This window comes from Cheilinus undulatus, linkage group 3 (assembly GCF_018320785.1).
Source record: "Cheilinus undulatus linkage group 3, ASM1832078v1, whole genome shotgun sequence".
In the NCBI taxonomy this organism is placed as follows: domain Eukaryota; kingdom Metazoa; phylum Chordata; class Actinopteri; order Labriformes; family Labridae; genus Cheilinus; species Cheilinus undulatus.
In genome coordinates this window covers 51,286,262-51,307,731 of record NC_054867.1, presented here as the reverse complement: position 1 = coordinate 51,307,731, position 21,470 = coordinate 51,286,262, and the positions used below count along the sequence as shown (strand labels likewise).

At 39.5% G+C, this 21,470-nt stretch overlaps 1 protein-coding gene across 1 annotated transcript in view; it reads left to right on the top strand.

The window, feature by feature from the left end:
- The window catches only part of LOC121507335 (protein-glutamine gamma-glutamyltransferase 5-like), an 80,233-nt gene that overhangs the window by 35,532 nt on the left and 23,231 nt on the right, over positions 1-21,470 (top strand). The window contains exons 2-4 of the mRNA XM_041783618.1: positions 19,043-19,216; positions 19,360-19,614; positions 20,965-21,083. Coding sequence (XP_041639552.1) covers positions 19,043-19,216; positions 19,360-19,614; positions 20,965-21,083 — 548 coding nt within the window. The remainder of the gene's footprint in view (positions 1-19,042; positions 19,217-19,359; positions 19,615-20,964; positions 21,084-21,470) is intronic.

Sequence of the window (21,470 nt, the reverse complement as noted above, 5' to 3'; positions counted from 1 at the left end):
GCATTTTGATGACACAAGTGGCGGTGTGACTCTGTGGTGGCTGGTGTTGCCAGATTGGGTGTTTTCCCCCTACATATTAATGTCCGTTTACAGTGTGTTTTAGACGGGTTTTTGCCTGGAAGGCTCTATTGAAATCTGGCGCTCTCTTGAACAAAGTTAAAATGTAAGAGAGCGCTGTTCACAAATGCCAGAATGAGCGTGCTCACGATAACGTTCATCAGGCAGAAATACAGTACGTTCAGTTCACGTTCACCCAAAAAATGAACGAGTTCAAGAACGATCGTTTACTGAACTCGTTCAGGCACAACAATGCTGACATGTCTGCAGTTGCCATGGTTCGCGTTATTACTTGGTAGCTGCGTATGCGCACCTTGGTCGCGGCTACATCATGTGTTTTGTTGCTCTGATTGACCAGTAAAGATGTGACGAACAGAACATTCATCCAATCACACCCCAAGTTTCATTCAAAGCCCCTGCCCTTTCCCAAATGCTTAGTATTGAAGGTTTTCCAGATGGATGTGTGAAATGAGTCCATCTGGCGTGTCAGGTCATATAATACATGCTTCGTTAAAATCTCATCTGAATCAGATGAGATCTCTAACATTAACACAACTCAGAACTGTAGTTTAAACTTTGATATAGGTCAGGTGTGGGAGCATATGTTGGTTCTGCACTTCACCGCATCAACCTTGGTCCTGTACTGCTTCAGCCTCCATCCTCCAGGCCTGCGCCAGGCCCATGCCTCATCTCCCCAGGTATCCTACCAGCTGCCTCCTCCACAGTGCACATGGTCGCCCCCAGCTTCAGGGCCAGCCCACAGGTCCTGGGTACACAGTGTGCTCAAGGTTCAAGGTTCACTTTATTATCCCTGGGAAGGGCAATTTGTTTCACAGCCAGCAGTCAAGACATACATTCAGATCAATCATAAAAAGCAGCATTGACACAATAAATAGAAGCACAAGAGACTGTGTGCAATACCATGATAAAACACAATAAAAACCAAGAAATAACACAGGCTTGGCTAACTATTTAGAAAGCCGATGGCAGCAGGGACAAAAGCGCTTTTTAGCCTTTTTGTCCTGCATGCTGGCAGGCTGAATCTGCAACCGGATGGTAGCAGCTTAAACTCTGAAAATAAAGGGTGGCTGTGATCAGCCAGGATAGACTGGGCCTTTTTTAGAGTCCTAAGTCTGAACACTTGAGTTAGGTCAGTAAGGGTCGAACCTGTAATTCGACAGCAGATTTTTGAAATGCCCTGCAATCTGTTACGATTTCTGATACTGAGGGACCCGTACCAAATGATAAAAGAGAAAGTCAAAACAGATTCAATAAAGCAAGAGTAAAACATTTTCATAAAAGTGCAATCAACATTAAAGTTCCTCAGCTTCCTCAAGAAGTACAACCATTGATGTGCCTTTTTACAGACAGCATCCACCTGGGATTCAAAAGTCAGTTTGTTATCAATGACTGTGCCAAGATATTTATAGTTCTTTACCTCCTCAACAGCCTGGTTGTTGATAAAAATAGGAGAGATAACATTTGAATTTTTCCTAAAATCAATAGTCATTTCCTTTGTTTTAGACACACTGATTTGAAGGGAGGAGGACTTACACCACTCAACAAATTCAGACACAACAGGACCGGGGTCAGGATCATCAGTGTTGAGAAGGAACACAATAACAGAATCGTCAGCAAACTTAATGATCTGACGGTTATTACAGTGGCTCTGACACTCATTTGTGTACAAAACAAATAGGAGAGGTGAGAGAACGCACCCTTGGGGTGATCCAGTGGAGGACAAAAGGGAATCTGACAAGATGCCATTCACCCTCACGCGCTGAGATCTACAAGTTAGAAAATCAGTCAGCCAACAATTCAGACCTGAGTTTAAAGGTGAATGCTCTTCAATCTGGCTGCTAAAATGTGAGGCTGTATACAATTAAAACCTGAGGAAAAGTCAATAAAAACCAGTTGAGCAAATGTTTTCACACCCTCAAGGTGTGTCAAGACCAGGTTTAACAAGGTCCCAGTGGCATCTTCGACACCCCTACCTGACCTATATGCAAATTGTAGGGGGTCCAGATTAGCCTCCACTGTTCTAAGAATTTTGTCTTTCACAATTTTTTCAAAAGACTTCATGACAAAAGAAGTGAGGGCTACTGGTCTGAAGTCGCTAGGTGACTTTGGTGCATTATTTTTGGGCACTTGAACAATTATTGAGTCCTTCCAGATACCAGGGACCTTGTGGATGTGAAGCGACATTTCAAAAATGAAACAAAAGATACCTGCCAGCTCATTTGCACAATTTTTAAGAATACAGCCTCCGATGCTGTCAGGCCCAGGAGATTTCCTTTCTTTGTTTTTTTTTGGAAAAGTGTCACAACCATAGCGATCTTTTAAAGTGGAGGAGTTTTCCCTTCTAGAGTCCCCCTGACACAGGCTATTGTCGTGGTGGACTGTGGTGGTTCTGCACGACCTGTTCGGTCCATTGGCTCCAGCAGCGGCATTACAATAGCCGGAGCTCTCAGAGCCGAGACAGTGCAGGTGCAGGCAGGAGAGGATGGGAATGGTCTCTGAATGGTAAAGTCAGTTAGAGGCGGTAACGCTCTACCTTTTATATAGAGTTTGTGACGTAGAAACCGACCATCAGTAGGTTTCTATGTCACATAAGCCCCACCTTTACAGAAAAGATTTATCAAGGCAGATGTCCGTTTGAGCTAATTAAAAGCCATAAAATCCAGATTTTTATCAGTTTGGTGCAAATTTTAGCTATAAAACCAACACTTATGTGTTTTATTATAGTTCAGTCAGATACCTCAGTGTACAGTTGAAAAAAAGATGTTAAAGTGTTTACTATCTCTTTAAATTTTGCAGCAGATCTCGTTCATCCTGTTGTGCAAACTTACTTACTTACTTATCTGCACAAGACACGACAAATATTGGATCATCTTACTTTTACGATGAAAAATGGAGGCAGCCATACATGCCATCCTACGGATCTTTAAGCTTTAGTTTCACTTTCACATGCACGTGCAGTCAAAGCCTTGTTCTTTGGAGTTACATAAGCGGTGATCCACTTTACCGCTGACATATTTATGTTTCGGAAGTACCTAAGCATGCCACACCTGTATCATTTACATGCCAGAAAAATCAGCATGCCAAGTGGAAAAAAAAACTTTTAACAACATGAAATGCTTGGGGAGGTTCATGTCATTAACATGAGTTAAAGTTTTATAGAAAGTTTGTCTTTGTTCTTGAAAGTCTGAAGATGACAAAGCTGCACTGAAACAGTTAACAGAGCATTTTGAAGGACCTGTTTGATGTAAATGTAGGGTTGGGCCTCCTGTGGGCAGTTGTTTTAAAGCCTTGCTGCGTTGACTCGTCACAGTGCTGCTGACTCCCTGACAGTGTGCATTGGTCTGTTTTTACCTCCGCTGACCCCAGGACGGACAGAAACGCTCTGCAAAGATGCAGAAGATTACAAAGTCGTGTAAGTACAAAACAGTCTTTCATTGTTCGAGGTGACTGGCGCCACATCTTCTCTGCTGCTTCTGCATGTTTGATTTATGAGGAGTGATGAGGAAGTTTCTGTGGCAGCAGACAACAGTCATATAACACCAGAAGAAGCTGAACTGAAATCAGCTTTGCATCAGAGAAATGTGGTTTTGTTAAGTCAAGCTAAGAAGAAAAAAAGAAAGCAGTTAAAATGATTTTGAAGAGGAACACATTTGCAAAATGTCAACACAGAATTTATTCCAAAAAGTCAGTCCTGTAAAAGTACATTGCCTCATTGGGTTTATTTCATAAGGGTGTGTGTGTCCATAGCTGCTGTTGTGCTCTAAGGTCTTTACACACTGGGTCCGTTATTTTTGGATGCGTATTTTTCGGATCCGTAATCCGAAAAAACATAACACACTCAGACCTTGCACACTGGGTCTGATACGTTTTCATTTGCCTTTACTGCGAGAATTAGTAGAATGTGGGAATTGTTTGGTACTGCGAGCCTGTGTCTCTGTCACTCCTTTAAAATCCCGCTGCATCCATCCTGACAGAGAGTTTCATACAGCATCTTCTCATGTGTCATAATACTGATCTACGTTGGACAAATAGAGGGAGCAACGTTATAATTCAGTCTCTGTTATGACCTGTGAGTAGACTACAAACTTCTGCCTTCATCAGTCATATTTCCATGGTTAATATCCACATAATATACCGGCAAACTACGCTGTTTGCAGTGAAAAAAAAGTTTATGCCATTTACACTTGCAAAATCACCAAAAGGTTATTTACCTGCCCCAGTGGGTGGTAAGCTGGCAAATTCACTGCTCAAAAGTACCTGCATTTGGCTGGTTCAAGGTGCTACCTTCCAGACCTGGTGCTGACTCACAGTGCTGGACTGGGAAGAAAATTTGGCCCTGGAATTTGTCGGTGCGAACCGGCCCTTTACCCTGGTGGGACATGATTTAACTACACGGTTTCTTCATGCCCTTCAAGAGGTTTTGCAGATCAATACGCCAATCTAAAATGCTGACATGGACAAATGAAATGACGCATATTGTCTCTTTCACAAATTCTCTTGTTGTCAAAGGTGAACATAGTGGAATAAAAAGAATAAAAAGAAAGTGAGATCAAATCATACTGGCCTTAAAGTGCCCTGTATGCCAGATAGCCAGTCCAGCCCTGCTGACCCGCCAGTTGAGAGCTGCTGGTTTAGATAATCAGGATATCAGGATATGGGCGATCTCACTCTCTACCTCCCTCTCCGACTCCGGCAGCGCATGCAGTTTTTTTGCACATCTATGTTTCCTAAGCTCATTTGAATGTATGAAAGATCAAAATCTGAAAAATAACTTGAACCATCGCTGTAAGTTATGACAACTAGCCAGAAAAAGGAAGAAGATTCATGTTTTATTGGTGTGCATTAAATCTAATTTAGTTGAGCAGCCTTTGCTGTCAAGAATCAGTCCTGATGAACTTACTAACTGGCCTAACTGGGTAAAAATTTCCCATAGACTGTCAACCTCATCTTCATTGGTAACAAATTATAGGGAAAAAAACGTCACATTGATGATAAATGACTGACTTAAAAAAAAGTCAAAAGTTAAAATCATGATTTTTAACAGTTACCAAATAAAATTAAAAATCATGAATTTCAAAGGCCAAAACATGAGATAAAATTCTAAATTTTGAGTTTTAAATGTAAAAAGATGAGATAATAAAATTTAAAATTTTGAAACAAAAAGGTCAAAATTTGGTATTAAAAGTGATATTGAGTTGAAAATGTCAAGATTTTGGAAAAAAAAAATCTAAATCAAGACATTAGAAAGGTGAAAATATGAGATAAAATTCAAATATCAAGACTTTTAAAGGTCAAAAAATAAGATAAAATATTAAATTATGAGTTTTTAATGTCAAAATATGAGACAAAATTAAGAACACTGAATTATAAATGTCCAAAGATGAGATCAAAATTTAAAATTTTAAATTGAAAAAGGTAAATATTTGGGAAAAATAAAATTCAAATTTAGGAGTTGAAAATGTCAGAAGATGAGATTAAACTCAAATTCATGATTTTAAAACGTCATATGACTTGAAAATTAAAAGCATGAATTTAATGGTCAAAATATGAGACAAAAGTCAAAATCATGATTTGAAAAGGTTGAAATATGATGTAAAAAGTCAAAACCATAACTTTAGGTCATAATTGTGAGATGCAAATTAGAAAAAGCAAAATGGAAACACAAATCGGCAGACGTCATACTGGTGGGCCAGTTATAATAAAAATATGATACGAGCTGTTGGGCCGGATGTTGCTATGCCAAGGCCTAATCATCTGAAATTCACGTATGTCACAGATGCAAAATCAGGGATTGTGTTTAATAATCATTCAGACATGATCAAGCATATGATATCCAAAATGTTGTTTTGAATATCGCCAAGAAAACACTCCAAGTTTCAGAATTATCTCCAACTAATGAACACTGCTCACCGTTTGGTCCAAACAACGCCCTTGTTATAAAAGTTTAATGTTACACCTTCAAACACACACCTGTTCTTAGTCTAAGGTGTGTCTGTGGTCAAGTAGAGAACACATCAGACCCATTCTGTCAATCAAACAACAACAAGAACAACAAAAACACAGCTTTTAAACCGGATAAAAGTCATTTACAGAGAATTCACCGACCACACAAACATTTCTGACGCTGAGTGATGAAATGACTGTTGGTGCATTTCATAGAAGACTTAATGTAGAAACCCTCCAGCTCTTGTAATCAGTAACCTGATTTAAACACGATTAGAATTTAATTTTGCAAAAAGAAATATTAAATTGATTTTTTTTTTTTTTTATCAAGAAATACATGTATAAACAACTGAATTAAATACCGTACCTTGCAGCAGGTCAAACACTGGCAAAGGTTTTTACATTCCAGGTGAGTCAACATACTGAACATTCAAAAATACTCAAACATCGAGAAATTATGACTGAGATAACAGCAGAAGAACTGAATAAAGCCATTTCAAGATTGAAAGCTAATAAGGCTCCAGGTTCATACGGTTATCCGTCCGAGTGGTATAAAACATTTAAACCACAGATAACACCTGTCCTGCTAAACTGTTTCAACCATACACTGAGAACAGGGGAAGCCCCCCAATCATGGAAGGAAGCAGTTCTCTCTATCATCCTGAACGAAGGAAAAGATAAAAAGGAATGCAGCTCATACGGACCAATATCCGTCTTGAATGTAGATTATAAATTATTTGCTTCAATCCTATCTAAGAGGCTTGAATCTATTGTTCCGCAGCTGGTAGATTTAGACCAAACAGGCTTTGTATTAAACAGACAGACACAGGATAATTTAAGGAGAACACTACAGGTGGTGAGTCATATTACATCAGAAAACATCAGGGCAATGTTAGTCAGCCTAGATGCCGAAAAGGCATTTGACTCGGTGGGTTGGGAATATTTATACAGGGTACTTGCAAGATTCGGCTTCAAAGAAGGTTTTATCAATTGTATTAGAGCGATATACTTTTCTCCAACAGCTAGGATTAGGGTTAATGGACACCTGTCGCAAACTATTCATTTGGAAAGAGGGACACGCCAAGGCTGTCCCCTGAGTCTGACCCTATTCGCATTATTTATTGAACCCCTAGCTCAAGCAATTAGAGAGGACTCTGAGATAAAGGGGACTATGATTAGAGGAGAAGAACATAAGATTTGTATGTTTGCGGATGATGTTTTGCTTTTTATTACAAGCCCAGATTCAAGCATCCCTAAATTGATGTCCCTGCTAAAAAACTATAATCTATTCTCTGGATATAAGCTTAATATTCAAAAAACCCAAACCCTTACATTTAACTATATTCCCCACCCAGATATTAAAGGTAATATAATTTTAAATGGGACTCGCCTAAAATAAAATATTTAGGAATAAACCTTACTAAAGATATGTTAAAACTTTTTGAAAACAACTGCGGCCCCATTAATAAAGAGATCAAATCTGATATTTCTAGATGGACCCTCCTCCCACTGGATATGAGTAATAGAATAGAAATCATTAAAATGAATGTGTTGCCACGGCTTCTTTATCTCTTCCAGTCTCTGCCCCTAGAGGTACCCAAAGAACAATTTGATGAGTGGAATGCCTGGATCTCAAGGTTCATTTGAAACAGTAGAAGACCTAGGGTTCAGTTCAAGACTCTACAGCTGAAAAAAGAGAAGGGAGGAGGAGCTTTACCATGTTTAGAGGATTACTATTATGCTGCACAATTGAAACCTTTAGTATACTGTTGCTCTCCAAATTATGAATCTAAATGGAAATGCTTGGAAACTACACAGTTAAAAATTCCAATACAATCTATAATAGGAAATAAAAAACAAGCTGAAAGATATTATAACAGCTTGAATCAATGGACTGTATTCACTCTTAAACTATGGTTTAAAGTTTTGAGGAAGTTACAAATAGAGAAACAGGTCAGAGTTTTGAATTGGATAGCATATGATCCTGAATTTGAACCTGCTAGATTGGACGGGGGCTTTAAACAGTGGGTCAGGAGAGGTATCACATCCTTTTGTTCCCTCATCTCAAACAATAAATTTCAGAGTTATGAGTTCATTTCAGACACATTTGGACTGGGGAAGCAGGACTTCCATAGATACCTACAAGTCAGAGATTATTATAATAAAAAATTACAAATCACGGAGGAGAAGGAATACAATTTGATTTCTATATTTCATGAGGCATATAAAAAGAAAGATAATAAAAAGTTGGTCTCTAGAATATGTGGAAGTATGCAAGCCTCTAAAAATCACTCTACTTTATCCATTAAACAAAAATGGGAGAAGGAATCAGGGATAAAAATTTCAGAAGAGACCTGGACAGAAATATGTGAGACACAAGCGACCACCGCAAATTCAAGATCTTTAAGAGAGTTTGGCTGGAAGAATGTAGTGAGATTTTTAATAACCCCTAAATTAACAGCACTGCAAACAGGCACACAGAGCCGAGGCCTCTGCTGGAGGCAGTGTGGAACCCCTATGGCTAACCACTTTCATGTTTTTTGGGCCTGCCCCAAAATCCAATTATTTTGGAGGGAGGTGTCAACCGAGATAAATAAAATAATTGGGGTGGATTTAGATTTTTCTTTTGTTATTTTATATCTTGGTAAAATTCCGGAAACAGTCCTTCATAAGGACAGGTACCTATTGAAGATCCTTTTGGCAAGTGCCAGGAAAGCTATAACCAGAAGGTGGTTGCAACCAGACCTCCCAACATTGGTCCAGTGGTACGGGCTCATTAAAGAAATTTACAGTATGGAGAGACTTACTTTTGTTTTAAGACTTCAGTTGGAAAAGTGTGTGGAACGCTGGGAAAAATGGATCATGTATATGCACATTGTATAGTGAGACTTTATGTTAAGATGTATGTGTACGTATGTATGTATGTGTAACAGAACATTTTGATTTTAACTGTATCACCCATGATGAACTAATGTTCTTTGTTCTTGTAAATTAAAAGTTAAAAAAAAAAAAATACTCAAACATCAGTGCAAGTTATTTATAGAGAGGACAGAGAGACAGAAACATGAAGAAGTGCAATAATGCAGTGGTTCCAAATATTTATTTTCATGCTCAGGGAAAGTTAAAAGTTTCATAATGTCACAAAATATGAGATCACTCACCTACGTTGTGTCACCTATGTTAAGAAGCAATGTTTCTTAAACATACTCTGGCAGGCCACATGGTAGGTTTCAAAGCCTATTTACCAGACATTTTTTCTACTTCTTTAAAAAAAAAAAAATCCATGCTAAAGAGAGAGGCCTACACCGGAGCGTCCACCCAGTAAATGCACCATTTAAGAAGCAACCTCACGTTGCCTGTTAAGCTTCCAACGCTGGTGATCAATTTTTTTTTGCAGTTTCTTGCTGCAGATATATTCTTGCACTCCAGGATGATGATTCCAATGTGCAACCTCAGCAATAATGAGCAAACACACATGCAAAGGTTATGGAATATCAAGTGCAACATTTAGAAAAGACGCGTGATGATAAATAAGCATCTTTATTCAAACTACTGCTGAAGAAGATGAGCCAAAGAGCAGACATGCACAATTAAAGTTGCAGTGTGTAATATTTAGCCTAGTAGCATTTAGCTGAACAAACTTGGTAAAATAAAGCAAAACATTTCTGAGACGGTCTTTCTAAATAAGTGTTTAGTCATGTTTGGTCTGTTTTAATCCCGTCCTGTCATGTCTTGTCCTGATCTGACTCGAACATTACCTAACCTCTCATACTGTAACTCTTGGCTTACATTTCACACATCCCTGAGGGTGTTTATATTTAAACCTCTCTTACCACATCCTGACCTAGATTCACCTGGAAACCAAACAGCGCGGTGACTTTTAGCATGCCAAGCCAGTTTTTGCATATCATACTAGATCTGTCCACACCCTTAGAGAAGCAAAAGCTGCAGTGAAAGACCCCTGAGATCAACGATAACTGCACCAAGACTAGGGTGGCTGAAGACAAAATATCTAAGCAAGCATGAAACATAATGCACAATGTGAAAATGAACACAAACACTGCAGCTGTCACCTCTGGGCCAAAGCTCATTTAAGATGGACAGAGGCAAAATGGAAAACTGTTCTGCGTAAAAATGAATCCGAACAAGAAATTCTTTTTGGAAACCACAGCTGCTGTGTCCTGATGCTGAAGAGGAGAAGGGCCACCCAGCTTGTTATTCTGCCACAGCTCTAAAGCCTGCATCTCTGATGGTATGGGGTTGCATTCAGTGGCGGTCTGTCAATAGGGGGCACTAGGGCGCCCACAAAGAGAGATTTTTAGATTTTAAGATCATTGAATAGATTTTTTAAACATTTGATTTAAATATCAATAGTTATATGAATATAGATAAACTCTATCATGCACTGTATTAATATGATTTATTTATTGATTCTAATGTTTTTTTTTTTTTTTTAAGATTTATTTTTGGCCTTTATTGGATAGGACAGTGGATAGAATCGGAAACAGGGAAGAGACATGCAGGAATTAGTGCTACAGGCCGGATTTCGAACCCGGGTCACCTGCGTATATGGCATGCACCTTAACCACTCTACTACTGGCACGCCCTGATTCAAATGTTTAATTTGCAATAAATCAGGAGATCACAAACGTTCTAGGAGTTTGCTTTACTTCCTGTTCACTCATTTCCCCCCTGGGGTGCTGGGTTCCTGCGCCCACAGCCTTCCATAGACCAGGGGTTCTCAAACTTTTCATCCCGGGACCTCCATAATAAAGGTGTCAGACACCGGGGACCCCGTGAGAGGGGTACCTGAGGGTGGCACAACACAGTCATGCACATTAAAGAATAGTCATGTGGAGACAAGATCGCCCATTAAAAGGGAAAAATAGCCCAGCCAAACTGGAGGCCAGCAAAATCAGGGTCCATTGTAAAGTTAAGCTGTGGTATATTATGTTTAACCTGAATCATAACCATCAAAGAAACAATTATCTTTTTAATTCATTTGTGCAGTAAGTAGCCCTCTTAAAAATGTAAATCCTTTTGTTTAAAGCAGAAATAAAATACTTTAAAAATAACTAAAATGGGTTTAAAATGGCACAAAAAAAGCTGGGAAAGGTGGTGAAATTGGAGTTTAAAAGTAGCCGAAATGGGTTAGAAGTCCTAAAATTGGCATATTACATTGTGAAATGTGGTGTAAAAAATGGTAAAGAGGGGTTAATAGTGGAAATAAAGGGTCAACAGAGCCAACAATAGGCAGAGTTGCAAGATTAAGTATAGAAGTGGCAGGAAAAAATTGGTGGAAAGGGTTTAAAACTGACAAAAAATGGGTGTTAAGTGGCAAAAATGTGTAAAAGTTGGCAAAATTGGTGGGAAAATGTGATAAAACGGGTTTAAATCTGGCTAAATTGGTGTAACGTGGCAACAGTGAAAATTAAAAATATTCCTAGTCTTTTTTAAGGCATCTAGAGACCCCCTCTCAGTGTCTTGCGACCCCCAATGGGTTCCCGACCCCAACGTTGAGAACCACTGCCTTGCGTTAAAAGCTGCGCGTGCGCATTCGCTCCTTTTTAGTACAAGCGATAGGAGCTCTGTCTGGGCGAAACATGACGATGACCACTAACCACTCGTCAGAGGTCAATAGGTGGCAGCAAAGAGATACGCTCTGTTATTTAAGACACACAGAGGAAGTCCTGTGCCATGGCGGTACATCTCTGGCTTTCTGCCAGAAACTTTACCCGCATTCGTTGTTTAGCGCATGGAGAGATGCTCGGAAGACAGCAAAATACAATAAGAAAACTCAGTTGACTGTTAAAGAATAAGGTCTTTTGAGAGGAGGCCACTGAAGGAGAAACTTCGTTAAGAGCTTGGACCTGACCAGCCAGATATCAGGATGAAGCAACAAAGCTGTGACAGAGAGAGAAAGTCCACTGATGGCATATTAGGCTAATAATAATAAGTAAGTAAATCAATAAATAATAGTTTTGTGTGTTTAAACATTGTTGCTGCATTCAGGTCTGGCATTTTTTTTTTTTTTTACTCAACCAGTCACTATTGAAGCAGTGCCTACTTGCACCTTATGTCTTTTGTAAATGCCCAAATTTAGAATAAATGGTTAATTAGCACTTTAACATGATATTGTCATGTATTGAGTTGATTTGTAAAAATGTGTGATAAGTTTAAAATTTAACTTGATTGTGATAAAAGGTAGTTACGTGTGGCTGCTGATGACCCTTATTATAGACATCTACTATATATTATATAAAACTAGGGCTGTCAAAGTTAACGCGTTAATATCGCGTTTACTCAAATTACTTTTAAAGCCACTATTTTTTTTGTCGCACGATTAACGCATGCGCGTCCTGTGTGACCCTCGACCCATCCCGTAGTTTTCCAGATCAGGAAGCGGCGCCGATGCAGTGCAAGCGAGCAGAAATGGATAAATGACAGAGGCTTTTGAATAGCAGGTTCAGCTTTCAGATCATGCCAGATAAAACTGAAGTTATTTTCTCCTACTGTCGACATGAACTGAGTTACCAGGAGTTCGTAGAATCTTAAATAGCCCGTACCACTCGCTGGCCAAGCACACCGCCAATGCAGAGAGCCACCCCCTCCATGCTGGATTTGTTTACAACGGAGATGCTCAGACAACACTGCAAGCAGGGATGGACTCGCTATCTAGCATACCGGGCATTTCCTGGTGGGTGGACGCACTTTTGGGCCTGCATGATTTATTCATTTATTTATATCTGCAATGAACCGGCACTACAGCTGCGCTGACTGTTGATGGGTCCGATCACGTCTCCTAAAGGCCCGTTTACCCCTCTCCTATCCCCACTCCGGTCCTGCTTGAAAGTGAAAGTATTTGGAGAAAACTAAACTTATGCGCTGAAACGATCGACTGGAACTGTAAATAAATGCCAAATTTAAAAAAAAAAAAAAAAAGCAGTCAATCAAGATGCAGCAAAAGTTTTAAAGACTGTAGACCCTATAGAAGACTGTCTGACCCTGGTGAATATACAGCTATCATGAGGAGGAGGAGACAGCAGCGCAGGCTGGTGTGTAACAGGAGCAGAGGTGTTACAGGTGAGCCTGAGAGTGAAGAAGCTCTGTAGAGTATCACAATATATGCTAAATAGCATTATTAGACTCGGGGTCCCCTTTATTTATGAAGAAAAAATGTTTGAGATTAAATCTGTAGCTCTTCTATGATCTGAAGAATGAAAAGATGGTTAAGTCCTCTTACCACACCTTAAAAGTTCTCCACTGACACTTCTTTTATTTTGCGTTCATGAGTTTTGAAAAGCAGCTTCAAATGTGCGTTTATTGACATCATTCCAGTAAATCTACTTGTGGCAAAGTGAGCAATGTACAGTACCAGACAACGCCACCTGGGGGCTTGCACCCCAGGATATACTAAATTTACAACCCCACAATAACACAGGCACACAGTTTGAATGATTCCACAGGGCCAGAGAACGTGATTTCCAAAAGGTTAAAATGCTTTATTAACAAACATAGTTAAGAATAGTTGCAGACTAAATGAAGAACAAACAGTGGTATGGGGCCTAGCAGAAAGGAAAATAAGGACAGGGCTGGGGTTTACCACGACAGCGGTAACAAAAAGGGGAAGGATCCAAAACTACACAGCACCCGTGAAACAGCAAATCAAAAGTGGAAAAGGAACCACCACCATGGGACCGCTGCTGTTCCAGGGCCCTCAGCATCTGTCAAACAAAAAGAGAAAACACTATTAAAAACATGCAATAATGGCAGACCTCACACCACTATAAACAGAATATAAAACACCCTCACCCCAAACCAAAAGAAACTGTCACTAAACAGCAAATTATCAAAATGACAAACCAAAAACAATTTATAAACAATAAACCAAATATAATCCAAAAGCAAACTCAATAATAATTCAAAGGAGGAATAACTAACAAAACAAATAAGCTCAGCAAATTAATTGATTATGTGTCTGCACTATATTATTACCAGAACCAATAAACAGTCGGCCCAGTGTCCGGGGGGGGGGGGGACATAGTGTCAGGGCAAAGTTCGTCAAAGCAGTGAGGGTAGGTCAGCTGAGCTTACAGTTAATAACAGGACACGACAGCCCGGCAGTCCACTAGTGAAATGGTCTTTAGGTATTACAAATGAAAAGAGTCCACAAATAGTCCTTAAAGAGCCAAAATAGTCCTTAAAGAGTCCAAAAGAGGTCCTTTAAAGAGCCAAGACAGCAGCTCAGAAGCAGCGGCAGATGACGGCCGCGCACTGTAAAATAAATAAATAAACCAATCAGAAGCTAAGTCTGAAAAATAAACAAATTAGCCAAGGCTGCAAATTAAACATTTCCTACCGGACAGCAGGTTAAACGCGTCCGGCGGCAGCAGGAGTAAAGCCCGCAGCCCAGTGACTCCACTAGCGAGGGCTGGGAGAGAATGATTGTTAATTCCCTCACCAGACCAGCTACAGCTACAGCTAACAAAACAGACAACTTAGCGTCTTACCCGTAGGAAGCGCACCCGGCCCAGCTCCCAGTCACACCACACTGCTGCAACGGAGCGAAACCGGAGTAAACACCACGCACGGGTAACTGAATGAATCGAGCCGGATAACAGAGCATGCATACCTAAATGTGAAACCCGACCTGTGCTTGCAGACGCCAACACACACCGCTATCCATAGATATCTATTGAACACTAGATACGCCAGCGCGCTGTAGCCGCCCGCTAAGCGACGTGTCTGCGTGGCGGCCATCTTGGTGGGGGCGACGTTCTGATTAAAGGCAATGCATTTACATTGAAAATAAATCATAACTTGCTCATTTCTCAACCGATTTTCATCTGGTTTGCTTTATTGTCAACGTCAAAACATGTGCTGTTAATGCAGAACACTTGATTTTAAAAGAAAAAAACGGAAAAGGTTTTTCTACTAATGTAGCCTACAATTTTAGTTATTTTACTCTTTAAGTCCAGAGGTCTGGGAATCGTTTATGTTCAGCCATTAAATATTTATAAATGTATATACATAGACATAAAGTCGTATGTATAAAAATAGAAAGATAAAGATATACATATATAGAAAATATGTTTTTAGATCGAAAGATTTAATTGTAGAGGTAATCAAATAATCATCAATATTAATTTATTTGTCTCTTTCTCCCTCCTTATCTCTCTCTCACTCTCTCTCTCTATATATATATAGAAACAAACACACTCTGTGGAGATAGAAAAGAATAGTTTATTGCCATTTGTACATGTTAGAAACTGGTTCATTGAAATTGTTGTGCGTGTCACTGAATAAATAGTAACACTTCACCTTGGACTTAAATAACGTATATAACTATACATATAACTATAACGTATATAACTACTTATAGTACTAGTAGTGGCAGTACACCAACTACTACTGCTGATACTGGCACTGCTACTACAACTGGTAATACTATTACAAATGCTGATACTACTGCTAGGACTCTAAAAGCTATTTATACTACTACTGCTGCTTGTACAACTATACTACAGCTACTATTAATCGTCTGGTATTTGGCTGTCAAGCTGCTAGCTCGCGTTAGTGTTTTGCCAGTAGCCAGGTATTTACTGAAGCTCTCAACAAGATTTAATAATGAAAAAAGAGCCAAAAACTATTTTTACCTATGAAAGGTTATTTCCAGTTTCCTTGTTTCAACCGTACGGTGTAGTGTGCAACTGTATGCAGCACAGTGTGCAGGCATCATTGTTATTTTAGTGTTCGTCCCATCTACAACCATGGAATGCCCCGACACTTTTGCCCCCACTAGCTTAGCCTCGCCGTAGGCACGCAGCTCAAAGGGGCGTGTCGTATCTACTCTTCTATATATATCTATGCCGCTCAGTGAGGGAGGAAGAGGAAGCAAAAAGAAAGAGGGAAGGGCCAACTAGGTGTATCTATAGGCATCCACCCCTAATAAGCAGCCACACTGTCCCTTGCGGAGGGAGTGTAACTCTATCCGGCCACATACTTGACTGGTGACAGTAATTTTTAACTGTCAGCATTTATTTTACGTTTGGGCATTTTTTAGTTTGAAAATAAAAAGATGATAAATAATAGCAGACCTTTTTTTTTTATTTTTATTTTTTGGCCTTTATTTGATAGGACAGTGGATAGAGTCGGAAAGGAGAGAGAGAGCGGGAAGAGACATGCAGGAAGTAGTGCCACAGGCCGGTTTCGAATCCGGGTCGCCTGCGCACATGGCACGCGCCCCAACCACCCGACCATCGGCGCGCCAATAACAGACATTTTAAAGTAAAAACTTGCTTTTTCTCTTGAGCAGGGCAGATGTGTCTACCTTATCACATCAGAACAGTGAAACACCAGTAGATGTGTTTGTGCCTTACTGCTGAGCTCTCAGCAGAGACTTGACTTCTCCCAGTAATCTGTAGTCTAATTCTCTAACTCTATTTAGTCTGTCTTTCTGCATCATCCTATTGTGGGATCTCTTGGTGTAAAGGGATGATTGTGAGCCTTTATTTCCCTCATGTGAGGCTGAAATTCTCTGCTTAAGTGTGAAGGATCAGGGATGATCTTTGAGTGATTAAACTTCACTGACCATGTTCTTTATGTCCATGTTTGATGATTAGATCTGTTGTTATGGGTTAAGCTGCTGAGAACAACAGAGAAGTTAACTTTTAGAAGTCTGAAGTTAGACTCTACATTGAGGTATTATTCAGTAATGTTACATTAAGGTCAGTTTCTCCATCTGTTGTCCTTGTTAGATGAGAGTTTACCATGTTATGCTCTCAGCAGATTTTTGGAGCATTCAGTATCTTTCATCTTAGTTTAGAGAATTTTCTGGACATTATATTGTTGTTTTGGGTTGTTGACATGAACAAACATTTGCATAAAGAAAGCATTTTTGTCCATTTGTCTAGATAAGGGTATTTAAATTGTGAGAAATAGTCCTGTCAGATACATTTTCAACAGATAAAAAAGTGTGATTTATTTGCGATTAATCTCGAGTTAACTATGAAATTTGTGTGATTATTTGCAATTAAAAGTTTTAATCTATTGACAGCCCTATATAAAACATTATATATACTATTTGTTCACCAACCGAACAAATGCAGATGTAAAAAAGGCATATTAATATAACTTAACTCACAGTGCAGTAACATCTTTTAGATTTTAAGAATATGCTAATGCTTTAAATGTCTGCAGCTGTTAAATCCATCCCACAAACAATTAACATTACTAACCATTTGATCTGTTTTTACAGAAATTTACGGTCAAAATTAGTCAATATTTAAAAAATGCTTAAGGTTGGCAGAAGTGTTGGAAAAATTGGCAGAAAAAAGTTGTGAAAAGAGGTTAAAATGTGTCAGAAATGGTATAGGAGGAAAAAAGAGGCAAAGGTATCAAAAATTGGTTACATATGACAAAAAATAGTGAAAGAAAGTAAAGAAAAGGGGTTTAAAACTGGCAAAAATAGAAGAAAAGTGGCAAAAATTGATAATAGAGTGGCATGAAGGGGATAAAGCATGCAGAAAAAGTGGTTTAAAGGCGGTTCAAATCTTTGAATAATTGGGTTAAAGAGGCAACAAGGGGCAAAAAGTATCAACAATGGGTTGAAGGTGGGAAAAATGCTTTTAAAGTTACAAAAATTGTTGAAAAAAATGTGATAGAAGGGGTTAAAAAGTGGCCAAATATTGATAAAAGAGTGGCACAAAGGGGATAAAACATAAGGAAAAGTGGTTTAAAAGGGGTTAAAATCATGTGAAAATTGGGTTAATGATGCAAAAAAGGGCAAAAAGGATCAGCAATGGGTTAAAAGTGAGAAAAAAGGGTTTCAAAGTTGCAAAAATTGTTGAAAAAATGTAATTAAAGGGGTTAAAAAGTGGCAAAAAATAGAAGAAAAGTGGCAAAATTGATAAAAGAGTGGCACAAAGGGGATAAAACATGCAGGAAAAGTGGTGTAAAAGGGGTTAAAATCATGCAAAAATTGGGTTAATGAGGCAAAAAGAGGCAAAAAGGATCAACAATGGGTTGAAAGTGGGAAAAAATGGTTTTAGAGTTGCAAAAATTGTTGAAAAAATGTAATGAAAGGGTTGTAAAGTAGCAAAAAATAGAAGAAAAGTGGCAGAAATTGATAAAAGAGGCGCAAAGGGGATAAAACAGGAAACGTGGTTTGAAAGGGGTTAAAATCATGCAAAACTTGGGTTAAAGAGGCAAAAAGTTTTTAAAAATGGGTTAAAAGTGTCAAAATGGGTTAATATTGGTGCTAAATGACAATAAGGGAGGGCCCACTCTCTGGGATTTTCAGGGGTCTGGCCAATCCTGTTGTCAGGCCTGTCTCATTGTGTCCTGCTGCATTATAGATAATAGGGATAGATCTCACTGGTAATGACTAAAAATGTCCTGTAGTTTAAAGGAAAATACAAATACTACTGCAATAATATTTCAGTCAGACCAAAATGTTCATGTAATTTTTGTGTATTTGAAAGTCCGGCCCCCAGAGTTTCTGTTGAGGACTAAATCTGGCCCTTGTGCAAATGTTCTTGATGACCTCTGCCTTACATACATAACATATCAAATCAGGATTTTGTTGTTTCTACATCTGATCTAGTTTTTATGATACGATAATAGAGGTGATGTCAAAGTCTGACCACCCTTGTAATTATAACTGAAACCAGCCTTTGATCAGCACCACAGAGCAGCACATTAATCCTGACTAATAACATCCTCAGACCTCCTCAGCCTACTAAACATCTCAGTTTGGTCACATAGAGAGCTAATGCTGTGAGAAACATCAGCACAGCCAGGTAACTACTATGCAGCTGCCTTTCCAAATGAATATATCAGTTTAAGTGCAGCAAAATCAGTGCGAAATGACTGCCTTTGGTCTTTCTTAAAGGAAACTGTCTCATTGATGATGCAGAGGTCTTAAGAAGTAATTTCATTCAGCTTTGTTGGTTAATACTCTAACAGGAAATCCCATTCTCTGGTGCATATTTTTACATTTCTTCTGTGTCTTTGAATACAGTTTTTAAGGACATCGACCTCCACTGTCCCTCCAACAATTTTGACCACCGCACAAAAGAGATCTCCAAGGACCAGCTGATCGTGAGGCGAGGTCAGGCTTTTAAGATCACCCTCACACTGACGGAGCCTTTCCTGAACAGTTCGGAGAACCCGCTCTTCATCAAGGCAATCACAGGTATGTCCATCATCAGTATTTCTATTTATGCAATCACACAGAGCTTCAGTGAAAAACCTTTCACAACCTCTTACAATCATTTTTACCAGTCTATGAAGTGAGAGTTATGCGAGCTGTTGATGGATGTCTGACTCCATCCACAGGGATGTATGCCAGTCAGGAGATGGGGACGATGTGCTACCTCTCTGTCCCAGACGGCGTGGAGCGTTCACCAGAGGCAAAGGCAGTTTGGTCGGTAGAGGTCTACCCAACATCGTCCCTTATGAAGGGCGAGCTGATCTTGAGCTTCACCCCCCCGGCTAACGCCCCTGTAGGAGAGTACACCATCATGGGGGAATATAAAAAGGAGGAGAAGTTGCTGGCAATGCCGATGGTGCTCTTCAACCCCTGGTGCCCCGGTATGTCCGTCTGAACAATCTGTGTGAGCTGGATGATGAATATCATTCATCTGTTTATCTGCATCTCTTTCTCTTTTTTGTCCCTCTGTCTCAACTAGTGGTCAGGACTCAGAGTGGGCTGTGACTCCGTTCTCAGTGGGTTGCAAATTTGTCTAAGAGTCTTTTAAGTGCTTATGTTATTAGGTGAGGACCCTATTGTTTCTGAGTTCCCGTCAATTAGAGGCCTGTTTTGGGGGCTTTAATATATCTGAAAAATCAATTTTTTTTCTCAAAAGTTGTCCCCCTCGAGAAATAGCCATTTGGTGGTGGAACGGTACATGTCCATCACATAGGTGCCTCTGGGGGGGGTGCCAAAAATGAGATAGGGCCCTGGGTAACACCTACACGCATAAGAACAACATATGTAGCACGATTACACGAAAAATAAAAAAATAACGCACAGGAACCGAACTACAAATGGCAAAAGGTCCAAATTTGGCGGTTTTTCACCTTTTCCACTGATGGACACTTTGCACATTTTAACAAACTTGTCCGAGGGGGGATTTCATCTGATTGACTCCAGAACTTCTCTTACTCAAACTAGACAACCTTGAGACCCAAACATGTGCGAACATTGAGTTTTCACCACAGGGCAGGGTCGACAGGAGCCTGAACTTAAACTTTGTTTTTGTCTATTTTTCGCCGTGAAATTACACCTATTTTGCCTTTTACCTTTTTAGTGTTTATGTCAACATAACCAAATCTCCAAAGGACAATCACACATTGGTCCTGAATACATGCACACAGCAATGTCATTACTTTTGTCACAGCGCCAGCTTCTGTCAGTCGAATATTCCTCTTCTGATTTTTCATGTGTTTTTTATGTGTTGAAAAAAAAGATCCTCTGCACACTGTTCAACCTGGGTTTAAGAATTTCAGTGTGCATAAAGGTCACAATCAGACCTATAAAAAAGCCTCTTGGACCCATGCCAAAATCCTACAGGAAGTCCACCAGCTTCATCACAATTTCACAATAAGGCCTTTTTATGGTGCTAAATGACTTAAACCTCTTTTAACTTTTTCAAAACTTGATCTTATGTTCTTCAACATTCTCTGGCAAGACAACAGTGTCATGTGGAAGGTTGCAGGAGGGTGCCAGGTCCCCTCATTGCTTCTTGCAGCCCTAGTTTCGTTTAAGTTTCTAAAGGCGGAAAGAAAATTAAAATTGCTTTGCAGAATTTTTCCCTGAACTGTTCCTCCTATTGAGGAATTAGACCTTGAAATATCTGCCTGTTGTAAGAATAACCAAACTGTGCGTCTGTGTCTCTCTCTCTCTGTCTCTCTTTTGATGAATCTCTTCGTTCTCCACAGAGGACGCTGTGTACATGGAAGATGAGAAGCTCAGACAGGAATATGTGATGAATGAAAGTGGAAGAATATGGAGAGGAAGCGCTCTCTACAACAGGCCTATGGACTGGGACTTTGGACAGGTACTCTCTCTCTCTTTTGCTCATACAAACACACTTACCCTAATGTTAGAGATTTTGGTGCTTTAGGTAATAGCAGTCACAGCCAATCAAACTGCGTCCTTTGTGTCTTTGAACTCAAAACGCAATTCATGAATAATGGTTGACAGTTTCTTAGAGAATGAGATTCATTTTCTATTCTAATGAATGATGACATCCAGAGATGCACCTTTTAGGAAAATGTCCTTATGTTTATTTTTTCTGGTTGGACGAGAAAGGAATTTTTTTCAGGCAGAAAAGCCGCCAAAGTCTCCAGTAAATACTGTCTTTCTCAACATTCTATATTTGTGCAGATATCTGATCCTTATAAACTCATTTAAGTGGTAACAAGACCAAGCAGAGAAAGTTTTG